General features: G+C 38.8%; 1 protein-coding gene and 1 pseudogene across 1 annotated transcript; both read left to right on the forward strand.

The window, feature by feature from the left end:
• Positions 1-1,016: 1,016 nt before the first annotated feature.
• Positions 1,017-14,452, forward strand: LOC142605662 (GDSL esterase/lipase EXL1-like; annotated as a pseudogene).
• An 8,717-nt stretch (positions 14,453-23,169) lies between these two features.
• LOC142605993 (uncharacterized) lies at positions 23,170-23,936 on the forward strand. Its single transcript, XM_075777417.1, has 2 exons — positions 23,170-23,444; positions 23,486-23,936. The coding sequence occupies exons 1-2, from the start codon at positions 23,170-23,172 to the stop codon at positions 23,934-23,936; spliced, it is 726 nt and encodes a 241-aa protein (XP_075633532.1).
• The last annotated feature ends 3,717 nt before the right edge of the window (positions 23,937-27,653 follow it).

The following is a 27,653-nucleotide window of genomic DNA, read 5'->3' on the forward strand; positions in this document are numbered from 1 at the left end:
TATTGTGACAACATTCTCCACCACTATTGCAAATTCTGCCTGAGGCCTTGAGCAGTGCTATCGCTGGAAAGTTAGGGAGGTGAGTTTATTTGTTGGCTGATGATTTTGTCATTTAGCAAATGCTTCAGGGTGTTTTACGTATTCAAACTTTAAAAAGTATTACGAATTTGCATTTTAAGTGGCGTTTTTCAGAAAGTTGGTTGATACTTCAATTTCAAAACATGATATATGGCGTATGAAAGAACATAGTTTCTAGTAAAATCACAGTACCAAACACATGCATATTTGCGTTTTTGATAAAAATGCGTGTTAAGAGTTTTAGTACAGCCTATCCAAATGGGCTCTATATAAGAGTAGTGTTACAGGTATTGCAAGATTTACTAAATTGGTTCCCCCTCAAAAAAAAAAAAAAAGATTTACTACATTGGTCTTACAAATTGGTTGGCTGTAACCAGCGACAGTGATGGAATCAACAGTCGATGACATCAAAGGTTTGTGGTGGTGGTCTGTTGGTTTTTATTTCTTTGGGGTAATGAAAATAAAAAAAAAGACATAATGGTAGGATTTAATTAAATAGGTGGGCTTAAAAAAAAAAAAAAGGTGAACATGTTGTATATAAGTATATTTTTATTGGTGGAGTATAAAATAAAGCACAAAGAATGAGATGGGAGATTTGGACTCAAAATCTTGATGTACCTTTAGACTAACAATTTTTTTGTGTAATAAATAACATTAATAGTTGGCTTTATGATTGGGTAATATAAAATGAGGGGAAGGGTTGGAGTTCAAGTCTTCAGGAGGGAACTTTACACACATATACACTTAGATTAAGTTATAGTAGAATTTTATCTTGAATAAAAAAAAATGAGGGGACGATACATTTTTTTTTTTTTTTTTACTGAAGGGGGAAGAAATCATAATTTGCTTATATTCTTTCAAAAATTTTTTTTTTGAGAAACTATTCTTTCAATTTAAATTCAAACTTTGGAAGAATTCAAAAAGGGAAACCTAGAGCAATGCTTCACTCAAATAAGAAACGTTTTTCTTCATCAACTATATTGTTTTTTCTTTCTTTTGTTTTTGCTATTTTGTGCACCTCAAAAGCAGTCATTCAGATACCAAGAAACGAGAAAGTTCCAGCGGTCATTATGTTTGGAGATTCCATTGTTGATACCGGCAACAACAACGATATCACAACAATAGCAAAGTGCAGTTTTCCTCCATATGGGAGGGATTTCAAGGGAGGAATACCAACCGGAAGATTTTCAAATGGAAAGGTGCCTTCAGATTTCCTAGGTTACTATATCTCTCTCTCACACACATACATGACATTCATGGTCTTGATGCTATTAATATTCTCTTGCCTGCAGGTTACATTTTTTTTTTTCTCTTTTCCAAAACTATTTTCACTACCATTTTTCTGATCACAGTTTGACAATAGCCAACCTAATTCAAATCTTCTAGATTTTTTAGGGTGCTCTACTAATAAATTTCTTTAAATTTTAACTATTTTTAATGATTTAATGGTCTAAATTTTGCTATATTAGCATTTTAGTATCAATAATCTTAATCGTAAGATAAAGATTCAAAAGTATACTCCAAAACGCCATGTTTGTGACATCGAATAATATATTCGATGAGTTTTACTTCAAATAATATATTTTGGTTTTTTCAAAAGAAGTATTAGGGTTCAATTCTTCACTTTCCACTCAAACTTTTTCACTGTTCACTCAATCTAACATAAATTCTAAGATTTCACATGCAAAGATCAATGACATGATAATCAATGCACCATTAATTAATTCCAAAAGAGAGGAAAGTACAGCTTGGTATCCATAATCCATGTCCAAGTGGGTCACGTGCATCCACAAGGCACAAGCATAATTATTTTTTAAATAAAAATTTGACCCCGTATCAATAGAAAAGTTAGGTGATTATTGATGATTAATAATCAATAGTCATCTTACGTTTTTTTTTAAAGAGATTTATTGGACCTAACATGGATTATAAAACGGGATTGAGTTTTTATTTATCTAATTTTGTTACTATTTATTTTTAAAACAAACCCCAAACACACACAAATGGAGCCAACACGTGGAATTTACAATTTTGTTTTTCATTTTTTTGCTAAACAAATAAACCGTACTCTTACGTTTTCATGGTAGGTATTTATTAAATTATTAATATTATGAATAATTAATAATAAATTTAAAAGCTTTTTATGGTTTTACATAATTAATAACAAATTAATTAAAATGTTAATTACGTGTTAGTTAAAAATTTGAAAGTTTCAACGTTGCTTTCCCATTAATTTGGTAAATAATCAATATTTTGTTGAATGATTTAAGGATAATTTGAATGTAATTTTCCAATTAAAGTAAATAAAATCTTAATTTAATATGGAAAATGTTTTTTAAATGTCCACGCAACACTTCTTTCTTGGTCTCTTACTAAAATAGTTACAACTACTTAGTACTTACAATATAATTTTTAGTGAAATATATTATTTAAATTTTTTGATAAATAAAAAAATATTATTAATGAAATTATTAGTAGTCTATGAAGATTTTTTATTTAATAGTTGATTTTTTTTTTGAAGGTTTAATAGTTGAATATTGGACAGATACAACAAAATTAATAGAAATAATGGTGTGATAATTAAATTGTCATTAGACCCACAAACTTTTGAAGGAAAGTCTAATTACCTTACTTTGTGATAAAGTCATAAATCTTTTGATAAATAATTCCATAATTGAAACAATATATTAGTGGAATATTTGGACATGGTTTTTATTTTTCTAATATAAAAGTGTATACTCACTTAGACATTATTATATTATTTTAAAAATATTTTTCAGTAAATATTTTTAGTCATAAACATATTTTACACTTCAATTATTTATTGTGTAATTTTAAAAATATGAATAATTTATATAAATTTAAAATTATAAACTAAATTAGATATATAACTGACTATCGATCTAACTCTAGTCGGATTAAAGAATTGAGAACCATTTATTTTTATAATTCTTTAACCGTTCTTGTTCTAGAGAACCGAGCACTATTTTTTTTTAACCAGTTTGGTTTTTAAAACCATAGAAGCAGTGGCGACGCCACTCAGTAGCCAGGGTGTTCCTAGGAACACCCTGGCTTGATTTTTTTTTTTTTTTATATATATAATAATTTAATTTTTTTTATTTGTTTACCCTTAAAAAAAAAAAATAGGAACACCCTCAAGTAATATCAGGAACACCTTCAAAAATTTTATGCCAAACAAATTTTGAACTAAAAGGCATGTAGAGGTAAGGGTGTGTGCACACATGAGGTGTGTGCTAACGCACAGTGGGGTGTGTGCTAGACTTCTAATAATTAGTAAAAAAAAATGAATGAAGCAACTAAACACCAATAATTAATAATTTAATTAACTAATACATTATAAAAGACAAACAAATTAAATTATGTTAGGCTAAACAACAATTAATAATTTAATAATTAATGAAACAACAATACAACAAATTATAGTTTATAAAAGACAAACAAATTTATGAAACAACTAAACAACAATAATTAATAATTTTATTAATATTTCAAATAAACTTATAGTTTATTGTACTGGTACCTTTGTTCATTAATTTCTTTTATTTTTATTTTTTTTAATTTTTTTTCCTTTATAGGTTTTTCAGTGTACAGAATGCAAATTTGTTTTGGTTTTAAGATTTTTTTTTTTTAAGTACAAACTTCATGCTTGCCAAATTTTGAATTTCGGCCGGTATTTACCGAAATGTCCCGAAACACCTGAAATAGACCGAAATGACCCAAAAATTTTTCAAAGTGGAATAGGAACATCCTGGACAAAATTCCTGGAGTCACCACTGCATAGAAGGAGTTCAAGATTATGAATTAAGTTCTTCTGTTTTTACCTCTTTTCTTCTTCTTTTTTCTTGGTTGCAATTAGTGACAATTGTCTTGTTTGGTTTGGTCCTAGTGACAATCCGACTCTGACTCATGCTGTCATATATATACAACAAAGTTCATATATTGAGATTGGTTTGGGCCAAAGATTAGGAAGCCCATCAAACATATTTAAGTGGATGATAGTCCATGTTTATACATTTTTAAACATTACGAAAAGAAAAATAGAGCACTCTCTTTCTTAGAGCAAACCTTTATCTGGGCTCGTTTATGTACCTTCCTGGATAATTTGTTCCTTCAGTGAATGAGTTGTCTCCATCAATGGCAATTGCTAATGGCTTGGGCTTTTATGTGTTTGCAAGGTGTAGATGCTCATTTTTTTTACGAGCCTAGCAAGGAAGCAGGCCCAAACTCATGAGCAAAAGAAAGTAGCATGGAGTGCCATTAAGCTAAGTGGCAGGAATAACGGATAGTGGGCCTAACAAGGCCCGGAAGAAAGTAACAACAAACCCATAAGTAACATGGATGTGAAAAAGTGAGAATGAGCCACAACCGCTGCAGCAAGCCCAAAGTAGTGCAAGTAAAGAAAGTAAGGGGCTGTGGAAAACCTATGAGCTCTAAAAGAAAGGTGAGAAGTGCCTGGGCCGAGGAAGTCCAAGAAATTAGTAAAAGCCCATGGGAAACATATAATTGAAAAGGGGCCGAGGAAGTCCAAGAGAATAAGTGGGCTAAGGATGCCCAAACGAAAGTAGGTGGGACAAGGGAACCCGTGATTAGCAAAAGGCCCAGTAAGATCATTGGGTCTACGGAGGAAGAATAAACAAAAAAGGTCTAAGGTGGTCCAGTAGGCTTGGGTTAAGTAGACCCCACAGCAAGCACAACAGAATTTTGTAGCAGGAAGCAAGTAACAGGAGTTGGGAATAAAGACATGGAACGGCCCACAACCGGGAAAGTCCCAGGCCTTAGAAGATGCAGGCCATAAGTGGGGAGTTAGGCGAAACAGCCCATGCCAAAAGAAGCCAAAAACGAGCAGTAGATTGGGCAGTTTGACGTTCAGACCGCAGCAGATAGATGAGCAGCAGGCAGAGTTTTTTGAACAAGCATGAAGGCAAAGCATGCGTAAGGCCTAGGCACTACCAGCCTGTACCCAGCCAATACAGGAAATGGTGAGGTCACGGGTCAGAGGGAAAGGGGTATAGTTTGGCGGTGGGGAGGGGGAAGAACCCATTTTCATGTTTCCTGCTCAAGCCCTTTTGGAAGTACTGTCTTGCTGGAATGACATACAACCCAAAAGAGGTAAAGTTGGGTGGAAACCACCAAGTGCATGCCAAGAGAGGTAGAGGGAAGGAGAGTATTCACATCGTGGCAAATATAAATGCCACAAGCAGTAAGCAAGACAAAAAAAAAAAGTCTTCTTTGTTTGAGGCGGAGAGGCGCTAACTGGGTGACTGACTAGTCAGTGACGGTTGGCAAAGGAACCCATGCCAGACAAAAACGGTTAAGGGCTAAAATGGTAAAAGCTTAAGCACGGTTGGCCTTATATAAGGAGCCCTATTGTGCACAGCTAGATGGAGGAGGAGGAACGGGAAAAAAACCTTTGTAAGATAGTTGCTAGAATCACAAAGAATAGGGGAACGAGAGCAAACGAGAAGAAAAAGAGAGTAAGAACTAAAAGAAAAACAAAAGAAAAACGGAAAAGAAAATAAGTAAGAGAGAGGCAGAGGGAATAAAGTTGCCAGCATGCACCAAATGGGTTAATCTCCCTCTCCCCTTCCAACCCATGCTCTCTGATAACGAAAAGAAGAAACTGCATTCAACCTAAGTCACTTAGGCCTGTTCCTTCAAAGCAGCTAATTTCCTCCTCAGAGAGATTAGTCGCGTTGAAGGAGTGGTTTCCCTTCTTGACACAAACTCCGTAGAACGGCCTAATGTGGCCGGTGGACATTTGTTTTCTTTAACATGCTCCTTATTCTCCATCTAATACTCATTATTTTGTTAATATCGTGTAAGACGGGCACCCATCATTAAGGCCCACTAACTACTTTGCCTAAATTTTTATTATTATCTTTATTATATCTGCCTGCTGTAGTTAACGTGATAGTTCTGTCTGCCGTAAGTGTACGATCAAGACCTGACCAACAAGGACATTTTTTGTGCACAAGCCAGACCAGGAAGGTTTGCTCTTGGACCAGTCCCAACTCCTTGATCTAAAAAACTTTAGGCCTAGTATAGCGGCAGGTGGCCCAGCCTAACACTTGCAAAAAAAAAAGGCCCACACACAAGGCAACATATATATAAAAAAAAAACTCTAATATATATATATATATATATATATATATATATATATAACACAATTCAACTTAGACCAAAAATTAAGAATATATACTCGGGCCTAATAATTTTATATTACTTATTACAGTTATATAATTTTGTTTTCGTGTATAACTTTCACTCACGCATGTATACCTAACATTATAGACCTCTAACTATATCATAAAGTGTTCAAATAAAAAATTCATAGAGGTTTTATATGTCATGGATAAACTAAATTATATTTGTAATTGAAAAATTGTGTGAACATTGAACCAAATAGGTCATTTCAAATTCCTAAATTAGCTAGTGTTCCTTAAGAGTTATTATTTCTATGTTCTTCATTTCAAGTGTGAGTTTGGCATCAACTTATTTAGCTTTTATTGACAGTATTGTATATTGAAAAAGTGAGGGTTTTAAAAAGTTGTACATAAAATCTAAATGCAAAGTTGTATGCAAATAGACTATAAGAAGTAATCCAATTTTTCTTCTTTCTTTTCAGTGGAAGAATTAGGAATTAAAGAGCTCCTACCAGCATATGGGGATCCAACTTTGCAACCCAAAGATCTCTTATCAGGTGTAAGCTTTGCTTCGGGTGGCGCAGGGTATGATCCTTTGACATCTAAAATAGCGGTATGCGCATTTTATACACTTCTTTATCTTCTTTTTTTTTGGCAATTTTTTTATATAGTCATTTTTTAATGATGCTTAATTTTCAGTTTTTTCCCCTTTTAAATACATATAGTCAATCATTCCACTATCTGAGCAACTACAAGACTTCGAGCAATACATAGGAAAGTTGAAAGGAATTGTTGGCGAAGAAAGAACAAACTTCATATTAGCCAAAAGTGTAGTCTTTGTGGTTGCTGGTAGCAATGACATTGCCAATGCCTACTATCTTTCTGGAATTAGGAAAGTCAATTATGATGTTCCTTCTTACACTGATCTTTTGCTCAATTTGTCTTCTACTTTTGTCAAGGTAAGTTAATATTCTTTTGTTTTTCCATAATTTTTCCCTTATAATCTTTTTATGAATAAAATTATATATTAAGAAAAAAGGGAAAGGGGCCTAGCCCCATTCCATGCTTCTTGAAAACCTAAGTAGGGAGAGGAGAAATAGTAAAGGGCATCCCAATTACAATGAGCAGCCTAACAAGTCAAGTATGATAGGTGATGCTTAAGTTCACTAATAATTGGGGATGCTTAACCTCAAGTTCACAATCCACATAGATCCCAAGTTAACGGGAAGAAATTTTATGCATCCAATATATATATATATATATATGTTACTCCTCCTATAATATTTTAGTCCTGCACAATCATAGTGTCCATCCACTAAAGCATTAGTATCAGTATGTGTAAAATCTTGCAAAATATAAAAAGTTGCTCATTTTACACATTTTGAGATAAAAAACACCCATATTAGTGGGTGTAAAATTGTGCATTTATGCACAATTTCTATTGCTACAAACCGTGCATATATGCACGGTTATTGTAGCTCTTCTATCTATAATTTTATGTTTTTTTTCTCTCTCCTCTCCCTTGCCTTGTTAGACTCTCTCTCTCACCCACTTTTCAATGCCAAGAAGAAGAAGAAGTCGGCTACTAAATTTTTTTTCTCTCTGTACTCCCACTAGTACCTCTCACCCTCTCCTCTCCCCTGACCCAACAACCTCTACCCACTACCACTTGTCCTCCTTCCTCCACCCCCTCGTTTCACCCACCTCAGCCTCCAGCCACCTCTTTCTACATCATCTACCCCACACACAAAGCTGCCATAACCATTCCAGATTAGTCATTGACGTCTTTGGCCTCATATCACGCACAAAAAAGTCACATGTGAAGAAACCAGAATAGAGCTCCCTTCAAGCCAAGCTTCCACAACCATACCTAACCTCATCTTCCTCACCAAACTAATCACCAACAAAGACATAGGTCCCACCTATGTCAAGGACGTGGTCTTTAAAGCATGGAATCCGGTTTATCCATTGGAGGTAAAACGTATAGAAAAGAATATTTTCATGTTCTCTTTCCATCACGAAGTAGATGCGTACAAAGCCCATCACAGACGACCATGGTCTTGCAAAGGTGGACACCTCATCCTCAAAAAATGGAGCCCCCACATCACCTAGCAAGAGGTCGACTTCTCATTATCAACCTTCTGGGTGCAAGTCCACAGCATCCCCGCCTTGTGGAGTACAGAGGACAACCTGAAAAGGATAGGCTCATGGCTGGGGAAAGTCATAGAAGTGAACCTAGTTGGTGAACCAGGCGGTGCATGGAAAAAATTTCTAAGGATTAAAGTTGATATCCCAATAGAGTAGCCTCTGCTCCCAGACTTCTTCCTCCCACGTCCAAACAACAGCGATTCATGGATCGGACTAAAGTACGAGAATATTTCATTCCACAGTCAAGCCTTGAATATTTCATTCTCAAGGAAAGTCAAAAAACAGAGAATGAAGCCCATAAATGTAAGTCTTTCTATCATTTACTATCTGAAGTCTGTTCACACACCAATGCTAACTCCAATTCATCTACTTCTACGGCTGAGGAGGCGGGCCTTATCAAGCCCCTACTATCCCCATGAAACTCCTCAGTTGTAACTGTCGGGGAACCTGCAATGCCTCAACAGTTCGAGCCTTAAAGGCTCAAATAAAAGGGGCCAAGCCCGATTTAATTTTTTTGTAAGAAACTAAAGCTACTTAAATAGAATGGAAACTGTTAGAAACTCCATCAAGTTTGGTCATCTGTTAGTTGTTGAGTCAAAGGTAAAGCGGGTGGGTTGTGCGCCCTATGGAAAGCCGGGTTATCAGTTAAGGAATTAGAGTATAGCAAAAAGCTCATCGCTGTCATAATCAGCGACTCTGTCTGCGAGTGGCTTATGGTGGGCTTCTACGGCCCTCCATATTTTTCAAAAAAGAAAAGAGCATGGGAAAATCTCTTGGCCCTGCCCGAATCCCACCAAGGACCATGGATGTGTTTTAGTGATTTGAACTTCGTGCTTAATGAAGATAAAGCTCTGGGAGGTAAAAAAAGGTAGCTCTTCTACCAACTATCTCAAAGAATTGATGTTCGAAGTGGGTGCCATTGATCTTGGATACTTTGGTGGTAAATATACTTGGGCAAAAGGCAAATGGAGAAATGCCACAATCAAGAGAAGATTAGACAGAGGAATAGGGAACATGTCATAGAGGTTAGCATACCTGAAAGCAACAATGACCCATCTGGGTGCCATTAGCTTTGACCACGCTCCAATTGTACTCGACACCAACCCTCTATCCAGCTTCGCTCACCAACATTTCAGATTTGAGGCTATATGGCTAAGGGATGACCGTTGCTTCTCGGTCATCGACAACGCCTGGAATGAGGAATCCCGTGGTTTTGACTTCATCAAGCTATGCAAAAAACAAGCTGCCACCAGAGACGCACTCAAGAAGTGGAATAAGGAAGTGTTCGGAAGGTGCCAAGACAAGATTAACTCCTTGATCCAATAAATCAATGCCATCCAGAGAGAGCCTTCTTCAAGCCACTTAGGGGACTTAGAAGCATCTCTTCAAGCCAAACTCTCAAAATGGCTTATCCGGAGTGAAACTTTGTGGCACCAAAAATCAAGGGAGCTCGGGCTGAAGCTAGGTGACAAAAACACCAAATTCTTCCACCTTTCCACTATCATTAGAAGGAAAAGAAACAACATTGATGCGATCCGGGACGATAATGGAGTATGGATCACGGAAGGCAACTCCATTAGAAATACATTTCTTGGGCACTTCAAGAACCTCTTTTAACAAAATGCGGCTGACTTTCCCCCTCATCGCAAGCACCTTGTCCTCCCATGTATCACAAAAGACGAAAACTCTAAGCTCATCAAAATTCCTACCCCGAATGAGATCAAATCTGTTCTTTTCGGTATGCAAGAACTCAAAGCCCCTGGTCCAGACGGCTTCCCCGCTATATTCTATAAAAAATGTTGGCCTACTGTCAACGACGCCATCACCAATGCTGTCATTTCCTTCTTTACCAAGGGACCATGCCTAGGGAGATAAACTGTTCACTCATTTTCCTCATTCCTAAAATTTCTCACCCCTCTACTGTGAATCATTTCAGACCCATAAGCCTTTGCAATGTGGTTTACAAGATTATCTCTAAGCTGTTAACGACAAGGCTTAGACCTCATCTTGATAAAATCATCTGCCTGACCCAATTCGCTTTCATCCCTAATAGACGGATAGCCGAAAATCAAGTCATAGTTCAAGAGATCCTTCACAACTTCAAGTCCCTAAAAACCAAGCCGGGTCTTATGGCAATCAAAATCGATCTCCAAAAGGCTTACGACAGAGTTAGTTGGAGTTTCATTCATGATGTCCTTCTCCACCTTGGTTTTAATAAGGTTTTCTCAAATTAGATTCGTAGTTGTTTAAACTCGGTGTCTTTTGAAGTTTTAGTCATTGGGGGTAAGTGTGAAAGCTTCAAACCAAATAGAGGGCTTAGGCAAGGTGACCCACTCTCATCCTATCTCTTTATTCTAGGGCAAGAAGTTCTTTCTAAAATGTTGGACCACAAACTAAGGCTGAAAAGCATAAGTGGAATCAAAACCAATAGAAGCGGCCCTATAATCACACATGTGATGTATGCGGATGATATCATATTGTTCTCCAAAGCTTCAAAAAAAGATGCCACGGCAATCGCCTGAATCCTTGACAAGTACTGCCTTTGGTCCTACCAACAAGTCAACAAAGAGAAGTCTGGCATCCTTTTCTCGAAACACACCCAAAACAACATACGTAGATCCTTAAAGAGTACTCTCCAAATGATGTCTCTCAAAAAAGATGCTATCTACCTAGGTCTACTCCCGCTATCTAGAGCTCTTGCAAAGGACTTTTCATACCTCCAAGCTAAACTTGAAGCCAAACTCACAAGATGGATGAGTAAATGCCTTTCGTGGGCTGGAAGAAGAACCCTCATATGCTCGGTTGCCCAAACCATCCTTAACTATGCTATGTCCACCTTCTGCATCCCTAAAAAAGTGTGTGACAGCCTTGACTCCCTTAGCAGAAGATTCTGGTGGAATCCTATGAAGTCAGAAGGTAATTTTCTCGCTTAGAGATTATGGGACAAACTTTGCTATCCAAAGAACCAAGGTAGTCTAGGTTTCAAAAAAGCTAAGGATATTAACAGCGCCCTCACTGCCAAGCTTGCTTGGATGATTGCCTCCAAGAGGGATAGTTTATGCATGAGTATTCTAAAAGCAAAATAAAATGTATCAGCGAATTGGTTGTACTCTGACCCCACCAGCTGTGCCTCCCCCATCTAGAAAGCTATTGAGTAACAAAGAAGCTTATTGTTAAGGGAGCTTGCTGCACCATTGGTAATGGAACCTCCATTAATGTTTGGAAGGACCCTTGGGTGCCCTCTGGATAGAGGGGTTCATTCCTACCCCTAAAGATGAGGAGTATACTCAACTCCCTGTCCTTGCAAGTCAGTTGATTGACACTGACCTTCACTGTTGGAAGCATCACTTAGTCAAGGAGCTATTTGACCCCCCTTCTGCTTAGCCCATCCTCTCCATCCCTGTCCCTTCCAGACCTCTCCCTGATAGACTCATATGGACGCCGGACCCTAAAGGGCGTTTCTCAGTCAAATTAGCATATCACACTTCCCGTTCTTACCTCCCCACCTTACCCCCCACTGGCCTCAGCTGGAGCAAATTATGGAACTTGAATGTTCTTGAGAGACTGAAAATGTTCCTTTGGAGGATCGGCATCAACTCTTTACCCATAAGGGAAAACCTCCTGATCCGCTTCCAAGTAAGTGACCCCTCTTGTATCTTCTGTAAGGATAGCATTGAATCCTCTAGTCATCTCTTCTTCAATTGCTCTGCATCAAGATCCCTTTGGTTTGTAGCTTGTTAGGGCCTTAGAATTGAACTCTTATCTATCTCTCAACTTGAAGACATTGTTAAATTTGTGTTGAACCCCTTGTTCCTCCTTGCGATGCTTCTGGAAATGGTCACGTTCCCTTGCTCTTGGCTTTAACGTCAGAAGAAATTTGGAGAGTAAGGAATTTCTCCCTCAATCATAATTGCCATTGGGACATCTTCGCATCCATCAGACTGATCCAATCTAGACGCTTTGAATGCTCAACAATCTCAACCCCTTTAATAGCACCCCATAAATCTCCACTCGTGCACTCTTGGTCCCCACCGCCCTTAGGTTGCATCAAGATCAACGTGGATGCTGCCATTTCAAGCTCTTAAGCAGCTATATCGGTGGTAGCTCATGAATACTACGGTGTACCTGTCAAAATATGGGCAAGGTTGATAAAGAGAGAGAACATCCCCCCTCTAAGCAGAAACTGAGGCTTTGCTATGGGCAGTTCAGCTTGCAAAAGTGGAAAAATGGAGCCATGTGATATTCGAAGGAGATGCCAAGATTTGTTTCGACGCCATCAACACCTCCAACCATCCCCCCCTTGGTGCATTCACACCCCGCTGCTCAACATCCATGCTTTTGCAGAATGTTTAATTTCTTGCTCTTTTGTTTGGGTTAGTAGAACTTGTAATGGTGTTGCACACCATGTAGCTAGTTTTTTCTTTACAGTCTCGTTTAGCTTTCTTTTTCATTATGGATAATCTGCCCCCTTCTTTGCTGACCTTATGTAAGGTAGATTTTCCCCCTTGTTCAGTGTTTCTTCAGTAATGCATTGTAGTTTATCAAAAAAAAAAAAAAAGGAGAAGAAAAAGTCGACCATCACAACTAACCAACCACCACCACCACCACCACAACCAACCCATTACAACATTAATTTAATCCAAACACAATCAACCAAAAATTAATGAAAATCATCACAAACCCAACTTAAAATCAACTCAAAATAAAACACAACAGAAAACCCATTTGGCAAAATACAAATCAACCCAAAACCCAAGCTTGCTGCCACCATGAGAGAGAGAGTGTGTGAGTGTATTGAGCCATGGAGGCTTGGTAGAGAGATTTTTTTTTTTTTTTTTTCTAGATTTGAAGAGAGCACTGATTTGATAGAAAAGAGAGGGGTAGATAGAGAAAGAATTTTTTTAGAAATGAAAAAGAAGAAGAAGAAGAAAGAAAGAATAGCAAAAGAAAAGAAGAAGAAGAAAGAAAGATGATGTTGAAGAAGAAAAACGTAGAAGAAGAAAGAAGGAGAATAAGAAAGAAGCAAGTGGAAAGAAGAAAGAGAAAAAGAAAGAGAGATAGTGTTTCAGAGAAGTGAGGTAAGGTGGTGGGGCTGTGTATGAGTAAGGGAAATAATAAAAAAAGAAGTGAAAAAATATTATTTTAATAAAAGAGGGTGTATTATAGATAATCTGATGTAGGTGTTTTTGCAAATTGGTCATGTAAAATTAGAAAAAAGTAAGTTTTTATTGTAAAATAAAAGGAAAGTTTTGCACATACGGATGCTAATGCTCTAAGACGAAGGAAGGATGCATATGTTAAACGCACAACATAATTATTCAAGTTGCCTTACATCTTACCTCATTAATGATTTAGCACTTACTAGGATGTGAGTTGTATACCTTAGACCATGTCCAAAAAATTAATAATTCAAAATATAAAACACCGTATAAATTTAATAACAACAAGATAATATATTACTTCATTCTTTGATGTTAAAATTAATATAGTGGTGGGCATCTTTAGTGGAAAATGATATGTTTCTTACAAAATATTTGAAGGAACTATATGGAGTACCAGCACGGAGGATTTGTGTTTTAAGCGTACCACCACTAGGATGTTTGCCATCGCAACTTTGGTTGGAGGCTCAGAAGAAGAGTGCGTAAAAGAGCCGAATCAAGCATCACAAGTGTTCAATGATAAACTTTCCAGGGAGCTGGGTTACCTTAACAATCTGCCTAACGCAAAGGTGGTCTATATTGATGTCTACAATCCTCTACTTGATATCATAACAAATCCAAAGATATATGATAATATACCTCTTCTTTATAATTTCAAATGGCTTTTTTTAATTTTTTTTTTTTTTTTTATAAATATTATTAAATTCAGGCTTTGAGGTTGCAGACAAAGGTTGCTGCGGCACAGGATCTATAGAGGCATCAATCCTGTGCAACAAATTAACCCCTTCCACTTGTACAGATGACTCCAAGTATGTGTTTCTTGATAGTTATCATCCTACAGAAAAAACATACCAGATTATTGTCGATGGAATCCTTAAAAAATATATCAACAGCTTCCTTTGAGGTTGTTGATTTTCTTCTACTCAAAAGTATTAGCCAGACTTTGTATTTTTGTTTCTTCCTATTATTATTGTAACAAAGTTTTGAAAATTTCATAAAGCTCGATCCAATGATGTGAATCAATTTCACTTGTCTTTTGTTTCGCATCCAATAAAATTTTACAAATTTATAAAGACCCAGTAATATAACTATTTTAACTACTTAATTGATTATGCAGTGAAATCAATCAGCTTATGTTGATTACCAATTTGTTCAAGTCACCTATATGTAAAGAAATAAAGCATAAGACAATGAACATGCGATATGATCACGTCCAAGTGGGGGGAAGTCACAATGGTTGTCCCCTATAACCATTTTACATGTACAACTGTTAGAGATATGTAATAGGCACAAGCCTAATCCTACCTCGTGTACAAACCAAGTCTACTGTATTGTACTACAAGTCTACTAACCATAGTTAATGTATGGTTAGTCTAGGATTTATCCTCCTATATATACTCATGTAATGTTCATTGTAATACAAGATTAATACTACACTCTTATATATTAAAAATGTAGCACTTAAGACCACGACTCACCTTTGATGAGATGGTTACTCCATGAATATAAGTACTTGTGAGGTGTGGGAGACAAGAGCTGGAGTTCACAAACATGTACACTTAGATTAGGCTAGAATAGAATTTCTATCTTATATTAAAAAAAAGATGTAGCTCTTAAGGGTTTCTTCCGTGTATGTAAACTATTAGGCTGAATCATGCAACTCTCGTGTGTTGTTGTGTTTTCTATTTTATGTTTCTGTTTTCGCATCTATTCAACATGGTATTACAATACTAATATTTAACACACAAAAGAAAGAAGAAAAAAAAGAACCATGCTATTTGATGATGAAGTGAAAAATCAATGGAGAACCTCCAAAGGAAAAACCACTAGGAGTGCACCATTATCCCCAACAAAGATATTCACTAGTATAATTGAAGTTTATAATTTGAGACAAACCCTTCACTCTAGACTCTACTTGGTAGATAAATTTATTGATTTGGCCCCCACAATGAGCTTCAGATCAAATCTAAAATCTTCTATTATAAATGTCATCTCATGAACTGCATTTGTGGTGACGATCAGTCCAATTGACTGACTCCAAGGACGACTCCAAAGGTTTTAGCTATACAGCAAGATATTGGTAAAACTTGATCACCAAATAGCAACATCATATTGAAATTGATCTTTTGAACTAACGGGTTGGTAAAAATTTAAGTTTAGGTATTCTTTTTCTTTCTTTGATGTGCATTGCAAAGCTTCCCTTAAACCTCTACTTAGTCGTGCTTGAAAGTGCCTTACCCATAGTTCAAAGCCCAACTTTGACCTCGGACTATGCTCTCTTGTTTAGTAATAATTTTTGGTTGAATTAAACATATAATGCTGTGGCCTACAAAAATAAATTGCCTGGACAAAAAGTCCCTAAATGTGGATCCAATAAATAAAGGTTGTGTCGGCCAACATTGTTTTACCATGCCTATGAATTATGATATTATAATTCTTTGTCAAAAGACGAAACGGCCCAACTCATAATATATCTTTTCAACACCAGATATGTTCTTTATTAAGATTGCCCAATCAAAGATAATACTAAAACCATTCAACAATTTTTGTCATAAAAAGTATGATCATACTGCTTTTATAAGGATTGCAAGCCACAGAGCTGCTTGAGTTAGATCACACATGCACAAAATAGATTGTATTAATGTGTTTACCTAAATTGCAAAAAAAAAAAAAATCAGGTATTATAAGCTGCACAAAGATTTTTACTCGTCGTTGGATACATTAATACTTCTAGCTCATTCTAAATTTCCAAACTTGTTTTAGGAAAAGATATACAAAACATCAATTTAATTTCCCAGAAAATTCAAAACTTCTTTTAAGGTTTTGGGTGTAACACTTAATCTTATATTATATTGTTTTATATGAAAATAATATTAGCACATGTTATTACAAGTAAAACTATTTGTAACGGCACGATTTGCACCATAACCCAAATGGTATAGACAATGGCCCAAAAAGCCCAAAATAATAAATTTATTAGAAAGTGTGCCTAATATTGAACATTCAATGAGTTAAATGATAGGAGAGTTATTGTCAAAACAAGCAAGACAAGTAGTTTGGATAAAGAATGATGCTCCTCGGGCAAATTTGAGGAAGGTTTGTTCTTAGATATATGTGTGAAGTTCCTTTTTCGACAAAATGTCCCGGCCCGCGATAGAAGCGAGGACCCTGGGCCTTGCTGTTGTGTTAAGGAACTGAGCTTGGTTCATCGCAGCTAAAAAGGCTGTTTTACGAACAAAGTGGTGTACAGAGCGGGGATCCTACAATACATATATATATATATATATATACTCTAACAAGCAGGGTTGTATATGTATATATATATTGAATAGCAAGCAAAACAGTAAAGGAACAGCACTTAAACAAGAAAACAAAAAGTTAAGGATCCTTAAATCAATGGGGAATATTTCGTTTCTTTCAATTAAGGAACCACAAAGCGCTCACTAAGACATGTTACAAGGTCCAAATGAACTTAAAAATTATAGACTTAGATGGCCCTTTTAGCCTCTAAGACTTGCAAAGTTTGAACCCCTATGAATCCGAGTATGTTCTAAAATGGCTGCCTTGGTACACTGGGCAATATTTCTTTTCTCCTTACTACTTTCTTTGAGTGTTTTAACAGAATTTTCTCAATGATTCTATTCAAATTCACTATTGCTAAATGTCCTTCACTGTTGCTACTTCCTCCTTTTATAGCGTCATCTTAGGGCTCCAGGGTACCACTGGTTCCCTCTCTTTGCTCCCTTGGGTAACAGAGCCTGTAGCGTGTCAGCAGCTTTGGTGGCTGGCCCATTCCTTGTTTCTTCTAGTTTTCTTCTTTTGATGCATTTTCTCCAAAAGTCCCTTGTTGACCTTCCATTCTAAGATGTCTTCGAGGGAGCTGACATTCAATTTCTCTTCCTCCAAGGCTTCTCTATTTTCCTTTTTCTAGACTTCGCTTTTTGGCGCCCTTCCTTGTTGTCATTTTTCCTAAGTGGGCCGATTCTATCCCTGCCAGGTTGAAAGTCCCCCTAACTACCTCCTTTCATAGTTCTTCTTCCTGGGTTCCCTGAGGTACTAGCTTTCTTGTTCATGAGTTGTTATTTTCCAATCCTTCTGGTTCCCTTCTGCATCATTAGGCGATTAGGAAGGATGCTTTTGCTCTTTGTTTCTCGTGTTTCTTGGTACTCCTCTTGAGCTGTCTTAATCTCATGCTCAGTTGTTCCGCACATCTCGAAGGCCCCAAGTCCTTGATGGCCTCTGGGTATCCCAGCTCAATACTTACTACTCGGTTCTTTTGGTTTTCTGATCTTGATAAGCTAGGCCCTCTTTCTTTTTCCCTTTCATTTGATAGGCCTTAAGGCCTATCCCTCCATGAATCTTGGGCTTAAAATCCTTTTTTAAGAGCATCAGTAGTGAGTGTGGTATATGCCAAATGTAAGGTGTATTTGGCATTTAGACTCAAAAACTGCTCAGCAATGAAAATGGCAAATTGGAAAAGGCCAAATTTTTTTTGCCATATAGCTACAGTACCATCGTAAATGTAAGATGGTACTGTAGCTAAATGGGATAAAAAAATATAATTTTTTAATACTCTTCTTCTGTTTATTTACCCGGGAATTTCTCTCTCCTCTCTCATTCTTTTTTTTTTTTTTCTCTCTCTTCCTTCTTTCTTTCTCATTTGCTCTTTACTCTCTCCAGACCCAAGAATCTCTCCGATGACCCTCTCTCTCGCCGATGACCCTCTCGCCGATGACCCTTTCTCTCGCCGATGACCTTCTCTCTCTGATAGTGATTCTGACGAGGCATCAGTGCTCCGATCCCTTTATCGATTCACTCAACCGACGAGGCATCGGTGCTCCGATGACCCTCTTCAAACTGACATTCTTGCATGTGTGGATGACCCTCTTTCTTCAAACCGACAAAATCAACATATCGGTGAGTGATGGGTTTCTTGTTTTGATTTGGATCGGAGATTGGAGATCGGTGACTGATGTGGGCATGGGTCAGGTGGTGTAGTGGCGGCATGAGTTTCTTGTTTTGATTTGGATCGGAGATCGGTGAGTGATTTGGGTTTTTACCGGTGGAGATTGGCGAGTTGTGTGGATTTCTGGCGGTGGTGGGTTTGTGACTGATGTGGGCGTGGGTCAGTGGTGCAACGGCGGCGTGGGATTTTTGGTTTATGAATTTAACTAGTTTGTGAATGATTTTCTCTCTCTGGTTTGTGAATGATTTTTGGTTTCTGGTTTCTGGATTTTGCTATGGATTTTGCTTAGCAGAAGTGGGTGGTGTGACTGAGAAGGTGGATGGTGGACGGTTGTGGTGTGGCTGAGAGAAGGTGGACGGTGTGGTGGTGTGACTGAGAGAAGGTGGACGGTGGTGTTGGTGTAACTGAAAGAAGTTTGACAGAGTAAAGAGATACAGAGATCAGAGAGAGAATTGAGAGAATTGGGAAATATTTTTATATTATTTTAATGTGTAGTATGGTAAAATAGAATATTGAATTTTAAGGAATTGTAAAATTGTATTGTATAATTGATAAAGTAACTTTTTGAATGGTAAAATAGGATAGAATTAGGATAAATGAATGTGGATGCTCTAATGGATTTGGGCGTAAAATACTATTTAATGGACTTGGGCTTACTCCCTTCCCTGTTGTGGGGAGCTTTGACCCTTTTATTGTTGATAGGCTATGATAAAGTACCAACCCCGACATCGTCCATAAAGGTCGTCCAGGACAAGGCTAGCGAAGCAAGGACTATGTAAACCTCGTCAATGACTATCTCGTCCATGGAGGAAGAAGCTTGGACGAGATTCGTATGATTAGGGAAACAAAACCACGTCGTCTCGTCCTGGAGAGCCACAAGCCTCGTCCTGAACAAAATCCATCCATAGGAGAAACGACTTTTGTTCCTAAGCGAGGTACGCTCAACAGGAAGATCCTTGGACGAGGCCTTCACACTTAGTAAAATTCCCGAGTGTGTTATAACTCCTTATTACACGCATAACTTCTAGTAACCGTTATGTGAGAAATATATAACTCCTAAGTAGTTGTGGAAGTTATGTTTGAACTCTCACACCTCCTCGAATCCAGGGGAGGTTACAAGTTTAATAACTGTCTTTAAGACACTATATAAATGTCCATTAAGACTAAACAAATGTACGTTTACATTTCCTAAAAAGTTGGAACTCCAAAATTAGAGAGAGAAAAACTAACTTTGCCATCGGAGGGTTCTTGACCGGCAACCCCGGTCACCTTTAATCGCTTTTCTTCTTTTTTAGACCACCAAGGCAGTAAGTAGTCCTTTCAAGTCCGAAGCACCCAGCCTATTGATTTTCATTGTATCATCAGTTGGTGCCGTCTGTGGGAAAGTGCTTTCTTTTCGTTCGATTGATTGTTTTCAATGATTAGCATTTCCCAGACAAAAGGCTGAATGGTTCGAACAAGATCAAGGGCTACCAACCCAGGCCACCAGGAGAGAAGGGATGCTTCTAGTAATCCCCTCCGCGATCATCAATCAGCTCCTGTCATGCAACTGCCTTCTGTTCAACATATACAGTCCATGGCTGCCGCTATGGTGCAATTGACTCCTCAGAATCAGGAGTTGAAGAGGGAGATCAATCTAAAGAGGCAGTGCCATGATGGGCACGCGGAAGGACGAGCCCAGAGTCAGGAAGGTGGAGGAGAAAATGTTGAGTCCGAAAATCAGATAAGGGGTACTGCTTCAAGAAGAGTGCCACACTTGGAGAGGGAGATGAACCAAATGAGAAAAGCCATGGATGAGATGAAGGAGAACATGAGGCGGGAGAACCCCGTGTATGATTTAGTTCACCAAACGGACTCCTCTTTCACGACTTCCATCAACAGTCACCCTCTGCCTCCGAAATTCAAAATGCCTTCCTTGGATTCGTGACCCGTGTGATCACATTGCTATTTTCAAGACGACCATGCACCTTCAAGGGGTCTCGGACGAGATTATGTGTAGAGCTTTCCTTACCACACTTAAGGGATCAACACGGGTGTGGTTGAGCAAAATACCCTCAAACTCCGTAAGCTCATTCGAGGAGTTGAGTAAGTTATTCGTCAATAATTTCATTGGAGGGCAACGCCACAAGCATTCCTCTTCTAGTTTGCTAACTATAGCAAGGAGAAAATGAAAGTTTGCGATCTTTCATTACCCGATTTAATAGAGAAGCCATGATAGTGGATGAAATGGACGACAAGTTGTTATTGGCCTCCTTTCACAATGGGGTCAACTCTGACTTGTTCATTCATAAGCTTTACGAGCAAGAATCGCAGACTATGGCCAAACTCGTCCATTCAGCCTAGAATTTCATGAATGCTGAGGACGCTATTATAGCCAAGAAGAGAAAGAGATTAGAACGCTCAGAAGCAAGTCACTAACGTTATCTAGATCGGGGTTCTCATCCAAAGAAGGCTTAGGCAGAAGAGAAAAAAGAAAGAGATGGTAAGAAGACGAATTCCTCAGCGAGAAATCAGCAATACACACCCTTGAATATGCCACTAGAGTAGGTGCTTATGCAGATTAAGGATGATCCGCCCTTGAAGTGGTTGGAGAAAATGAAAGAAGATCCTAACAAGCGCAATAGAAGCAAGTATTACCGCTTTCACAGAGACTATGGGCACAACACAGACGAATGTTTTGATTTGAAGCAGCAGATAGAGAATCTTATTAGGCAAGGGAAGTTAAGGAATTTCCTTGGTTGAGATCAAAGAGATGAGAAGGTGAAAGCCAAGGTGGAAGAATCATCACGACCCCCACTTGGATAAATCAGGGTTATTATAGGGGAACCTCGGCAGTTCAGTCATCCAAGTCAAAGAAAACATACTTGAAGGTGGTGCAAAACGTCCAAATGTCTGGACGACCTCCCAGGACGAGGGAAGCAGACAAGCAAGCCATCGCGTTCATGGACGAGGATGCTAGACGAGTTCACCACCCACACGATGACGCGATAGTCATTACCCTACTCATTGCTTACTATGTGACCAAGAGGGTGTTGGTAAACAATGGCAGTTCAGCAGACATTCTGTATTATCTTGCCTTCTAGTAAATGAGGCTAGGATGAGATCAACTCCAACCAGTGAATTCCCCATTGGTGGGATTTAGAGGAATGAAGGTGCAGCCTGTGGGCACCATCGCATTACTAGTGGTGGTTGGAGCGTACCCTTAGCAGATAACCAAAGAGGTAAACTTCCTTGTTGTTGATTGTGCATAATCATATAATGCTATTATTGGAAGACCAACTTTGAATAGTTGGAAGTCAGTAACCTTTACCTATCATTTGTTTGTCAAATTCTCGACCGAACATGGGGTGGGCCAAGTACAAGGAGATCAGTTAGCCGCCAGAGAGTGCTACCTAGCCATGTTGGCAATGGACGAACATGTACAGACAATGAGCATAGATGAGAGAAAGGTCACAGCCGAACCTACTGAGGTGTTAGAAGACATCCCTTTGGACGAGAGCAGACCCGAGAAGTTCACTAGAATTGGAACGAACATGGAAGAAGAGGCAAAGCATGCTCTGGTCTAGTTTTTGAAGAAAAGTCTTGATGTCTTTGCATAGAGTCATGAGGACATGCTAGGTATTGATTCAAATCTCATCACTCACTGTCTAAATGTGTGTCCCTACTCTAAACCAATGCGTCAAAAGAAGAGGGTTTTTGCTCTTGAACGAGATAATGCCATCAAAGAAGAAGTCCAGAAGTTTATTATCGCGGAGTTCATCCTTGAAGTTTTTATCCGGACTGGTTGGTGAACGTAGTCATGGTAAAGAAAGCCAATGGCAAGTGGCGAATGTGCATGGACTTTACTGACTTAAACAAGGCTTGTCCCAAGGACAGTTATCTGTTGCCACGCATCGACTAGCTGGTGGACTCGACGACGGGTCACAGGTTGTTGAGTTTCATAGACGCCTTCTCAGGCTACAACCAGATAAAGATGGACGAGGCAGATCAAGAAAAAACCTCATTCATTACTAGCCAAGGGTTATTTTGCTACAAGGTAATGCCCTTTGGTTTGAAGAATGCAGGGGCGACTTACCAAAGACTGGTTAACCACATGTTCCATCCTCAAATCGGGTGAAATATAAGTTGATAAAAAGCCTGGGCGAGGGAAAGCATCTAGACGACCTTAAAGAGACCTTCGATACACTTCGGCGGTATAACATAAAATTAAATCCAAGCAAGTGTGCTTTCAGAGTTTCGTTGGGGAAGTTTTTAGGGTTCATGGTTTCGCATAGAGGAATGGAAGCAAATCTAGGCGATACTGAATATGGAACTACCGAAGAACATTAAAGAAGTCTAGTCTCTTACTAGACGAGTTGCCGCCTTTAACAGGTTTGTTTCGAAAGCTACTGACAAGTGTTTGTCATTCTTTAAAGTCCTTAGGAAGGTGTTTGAGTGGATGGACGAGTGTCAAAGTGCCTTTCAAGACCTGAAGACTTACCTCATGACTGCGTCACTGCTAAGTCCATCTGTACTTGGAGAGGAACTATATTTGTATTTGGCAGTGTCCCCGCACGTTGTGAGCTCGGTGTTAGTTAGAGAAGAAGGACGAGTTCAGAAACTGGTGTACTATACAAGCTGCGCATTAAGAGGAGCGGAATGACGATATCTGATGATGGAAATGCTAGCCTTTGCCTTGATCACGGCTTCCAGGAAGCTGCGGCATTATTTCCAAGCTCATGTTATTAATGTTCCAACGTATCATCCCTTAAAGAAAGCAATGAACAAGCTGGAAGCTGCAGGGCGACTAATTCAATGGGCAATGGAACTTAGTGAATTTGATGTCAGATACCAGCCAAGGAGTGCAGTAAAGTCACAGGCGTTGGTGGATTTCATTGTAGAGTTCACTCCCAGCCGGGACGAGCTGGATAAAGACGAAGGAGATGAAAGGTGGGTTATTAATGTAAATGAGTCATCCACACTATATGCAGGGGGATTGGAGTCATACTAAAATCCCCGGAGGGTGACAAATTGGAGTACGCTGCCCATTTGCAATACCAAACCACCAACAACGAAGTTGAGTATGAAGCTCTACTTAAAGGGCTAGAATTGGCTAAGTCCCTAGGGGTGGAATCAATAATAATCAAAAGGGATTCTCAGCTCATCATCAACTATGTGAATGGACTATGTGATGCTAAGGAAGATAGGATGAAAAAATATCTTAGCAAAGTGAGACGGCTTGTCCAAAACTTTATGGATGTGAGTTTTATTCAACTCCCAAAGGAGGAAAGTATGGAAGCGGATGCCTTGGCGAAAGCAACTTTGGGAGGAGAAGTTTTGGACGCATACGACAAGATCCAGTACATGCCAAGCATAGACCTCCCAGATGTACCAAATAGGAGGGGGAGAAAATTGGATGAGTCCAATAGTAATCTATCTTAATGATGGAAGGTTTCTAGAAGACAAGGACGAAGCTAGGAAGCTAAGGGTCAGAGCAGTCAAGTACGTCCTCATAAACGAAGTCCTTTACAAGCGAGGCTTTTCTCAACCTTACCTAAGGTGATTGGCTCCAGACGAGTCAAACTATGTTTTGAGGGAAGTTCATGAAGGAGCATGTGGAAATCACTCAGGAGCAAGATCGCTTGTCCATAAGGCCGTCCGCGCAGGCTACTACTGGCCTACAATACAAGCAGATGCTAAGGCCTATGTCAAGGTATGTGACCAGTGTCAGCACTATAGCAACGTCCCTAAACAGCCATCAGAGTACCAGACCCCAATGATGGCCCCATGACCCTTTGCACAGTGGGGACTGGATATCCTGAGTCCTTTCCCCACGAGAACTAGATAAATGAAGTTTCTGGTAGTAGGGATTGATTACTTTACCAAGTGGGTAGAGGCCGAACCTCTTGCAAAAATTACTCAGTAAAATGTCAAAAATATTGTTTGGAAGAATATTCTATGTAGGTTCGGAGTACCTAAGGTACTAGTATTAGATCATAGACATCAGTTTGACAGCGCACCCTTCAGGGACTTTTGCGAACAGTTTGGAATCAAGAATCACTATTCCTCACCCTCCCACCTGCAGGCGAATGGACAAGCAGAAGTAGCGAACCGATCCCTACTGAAAATCATCAAGATTCGGCTCGAGGAGGCAAAGGGGATATTGCCAGACGAGTTACCAGGTGTTCTTTAGACCTACAAGATGACTATGAGAACTTCGACAGGAGAAACTCCCTTCAAACTAGCCTATGAAAGTGAAGCCGTCATATCGGTAGAAGTTCATATGGCTAACCATCGAGTGATGAAGTATCAGGAGAAAGAAAATGAGGAACAACTTTGCCTTGATCTCGATCTCATTAATGAGTTAAGAATGGATGCAGAGAAAAGGACAGTAAGATACAAGAATCTTATGGCTAGGCAACATGATGCCATGGTGAAGCCCAGGCGCTTCAGCATTGGAGACCTCGTTCTCAAAAGAGTCTCCTTGGCAACTAGGAATCCAGCTCATGGAAAACTAGGACCTAATTGGGAAGGACAATATAGGGTAATCAACTGCAAAAGGCAGGGGTCGTACTACTTGGAAGCTCTGGACGGACGAAAGTTAGAGTATCTATGGAACGCGGAACATCTAAAAAGGTACTATCAGTAATGAGCCTGGACGAGATTCACCAAGGACGAGGTTACAGATATAGACGAGGTCACAACTATGGTGTTTACTAATACCGTTGTGTTTTTATTACTACTATGGTGTGTATTAAGAATAAAAAGTGCACTAGTTCTTAAACTTTTGCACCGTCTACAGACCAGTTTGTGAAAGACAAGGTTACGTATTTTCTTAAGTATTTTAATAAGGCACTAGCTTCTAAGCATGTGCCATATTTTTGGACAATGTTCATATAATAATATGGTTTGGATTTCTAATATATTTAATGCATAAATCTAATTTCCATAATAATACCCACGAGGGGGGCAAAAGCCTAAGATGAATGAAAATCTCTGGACGCAGAGATGTAACGATTATAAGCTTTCCTCGAGACGAGGATAAAGCAAAAGAAAATAAGCTAAGGCATGCTCGTCTGAAGATAAACATACGAAAAAAGGGCATACAGTGAAACTAGTCCATAGACGAGCATCTGGCCAAGACTCCCAGGTGTTCTAGAACAGACAAACACTAGAAACGTCTAAGCGAAAGATGAATGCCAACTACCTAGCCCATGGACGAGGAAAAAGACACATGACCATCATTGCCATTTATGAGACGAGTTATACTTAGAAAAATTGAAATGGCTAACAAAGACGTCCAGGCATAGGTAGGTCGTCCTTAAGAAAAATGCATGGACGACCATTCGACACTTCGAATACTCATTATTTAAAAGCCAATAACATTTAATCGTGAAAACAGAGTATAAACTTATCCATACAATAAAATTAAATGCTGGATAAAAGTATACATTCATCAAAGTCTAAGACAAGGGTAGACGATCATCGTCCAAAAACCCTTACAAAGTAAGCCTTAAAAGGAAATTGTTAATAAACTCGTCCAGAACATTCTGGATGAGAGAATTGTATTCAAATACATTTTAAAAAAAAGGTCCTAAGAACAGTGAACCAAAACAAAGAAACAAAACAAACACTTTGAATAATTAATCAAAATATCGTCTTCAAGCAGCAGGGGCATCAGCATTGGGGTCGTCCTGGGCTGGCTTAGTCGAGGCATCATATTCAATGTTGATATCTTCAGAACTCGTCTGAAGAAAAGAACTAGCAGCACCCCCTAATTGAAGCACAATGGAGCTGAAGTCAACCTCGGGAAACTTTTCCTTTGCCTCCATGCGAAAGTCTTCGAACCCAGCTGCATATTTGGCGTCCAGCATGTCAGTTAATTGCTTTGAGGCCTTAAACTCCTCTACGTCATATTCTTTGGCCTTCTCAAGAGAATTGCTCAACTCGTCGATCTTCTCCTAAAAGTGATCAAGACGAGTGTCTTTCTCTACTATATCAGCTTTCAGCTCTTCAACGAGGTTTAGTAACCCCTTAGTTTCCTCCTTAGCCTTGGCTGCTATTTCAACCCAGCCCTTACAGTCATCCCTGACTTCCTTTATCATTCTCTCCAATAAGATCCTTGTCTTGTCCAGCTCAGTAGCCTATCTGGATGTGGCTATGAACTTCGACATAGCCTGCACAAGTGATTACGAATTTTAGTATAAAGCAAATAAATAAAGCGTATGACGAGGAAGACATGGACGAAATAAAAAATAAATGGAGAAAAGTTTGTATTAATTACCTTGAAAATGTCATGGACACTTGAGTGTTCAAACTCTCTTAAGGACATGTTGTAGCACGAAGCCACGTCCTCGCCAAAACCTGCCTTCTCAAACCTCTCCCAGGCCAAGTCCTTATTCTCGATGATGTTCGAAGCAACTTTCAAAGGAGACTGGGACGAGGTAGGCGCAGTGGCTTTGGACGATGGGGTGTGAGTAGGCTCAAACAACTCTACGTCTTGGATCTGGATGGACAGCAGCTGAGATGGAGGAGGAATAGGGATGACAAGTTTGACAACCCCAACTCTGGACGACCTGTGCTTTGCCCTCTTCTCCTTCTGACGGCTGGGTAGATTCTCCAAATCAACACCTTTCGACAGACTTCTCTTATCACCTACAGCAGGACGAGGCTGATCTTCAACGTCTTGCTTACTTGCCTCATCCACAACTTCCTTACCCTTGTTTTCTTTCATAGTAGCCATTCCTGTAAAGAAAGTAAATATCATTCAAAAAAAAAAAAAAAACAAAAAAACAAGAAGAGAAGTAAACAAAAATGGTGAAATGAATGAAATGATAAAGGAATCTTTTAAGGCAAAAACTTACGTCTACGAATTGTAATTTCGTGAGCTGTGGCTTCAGGAGAGGGCTTAGGACCAAGTCCCCAGGTAGCAAGGCGTTGAAGGGTAACCAAAGAATGGAAGTCCCTTTCGGGGTGAAGACAAGCTTTTTGAACACGTCCCAAATAAAATTTGTTCAAGGACGGCCTTCTAACACCTACAGAAAAGACGAGGAGCTTAGTAATATAGAACGACATATATGATAAAGATAACAGTATAATAGTAATAAGTATACCTTCAGGACGAAGGTTCCCTAACTCTTCTGTATATGGGGCAAATGG

The sequence above is a fragment of the Castanea sativa genome, chromosome 8, assembly GCF_040712315.1.
Source record: "Castanea sativa cultivar Marrone di Chiusa Pesio chromosome 8, ASM4071231v1".
Taxonomy (NCBI): Eukaryota; Viridiplantae; Streptophyta; class Magnoliopsida; order Fagales; family Fagaceae; genus Castanea; species Castanea sativa.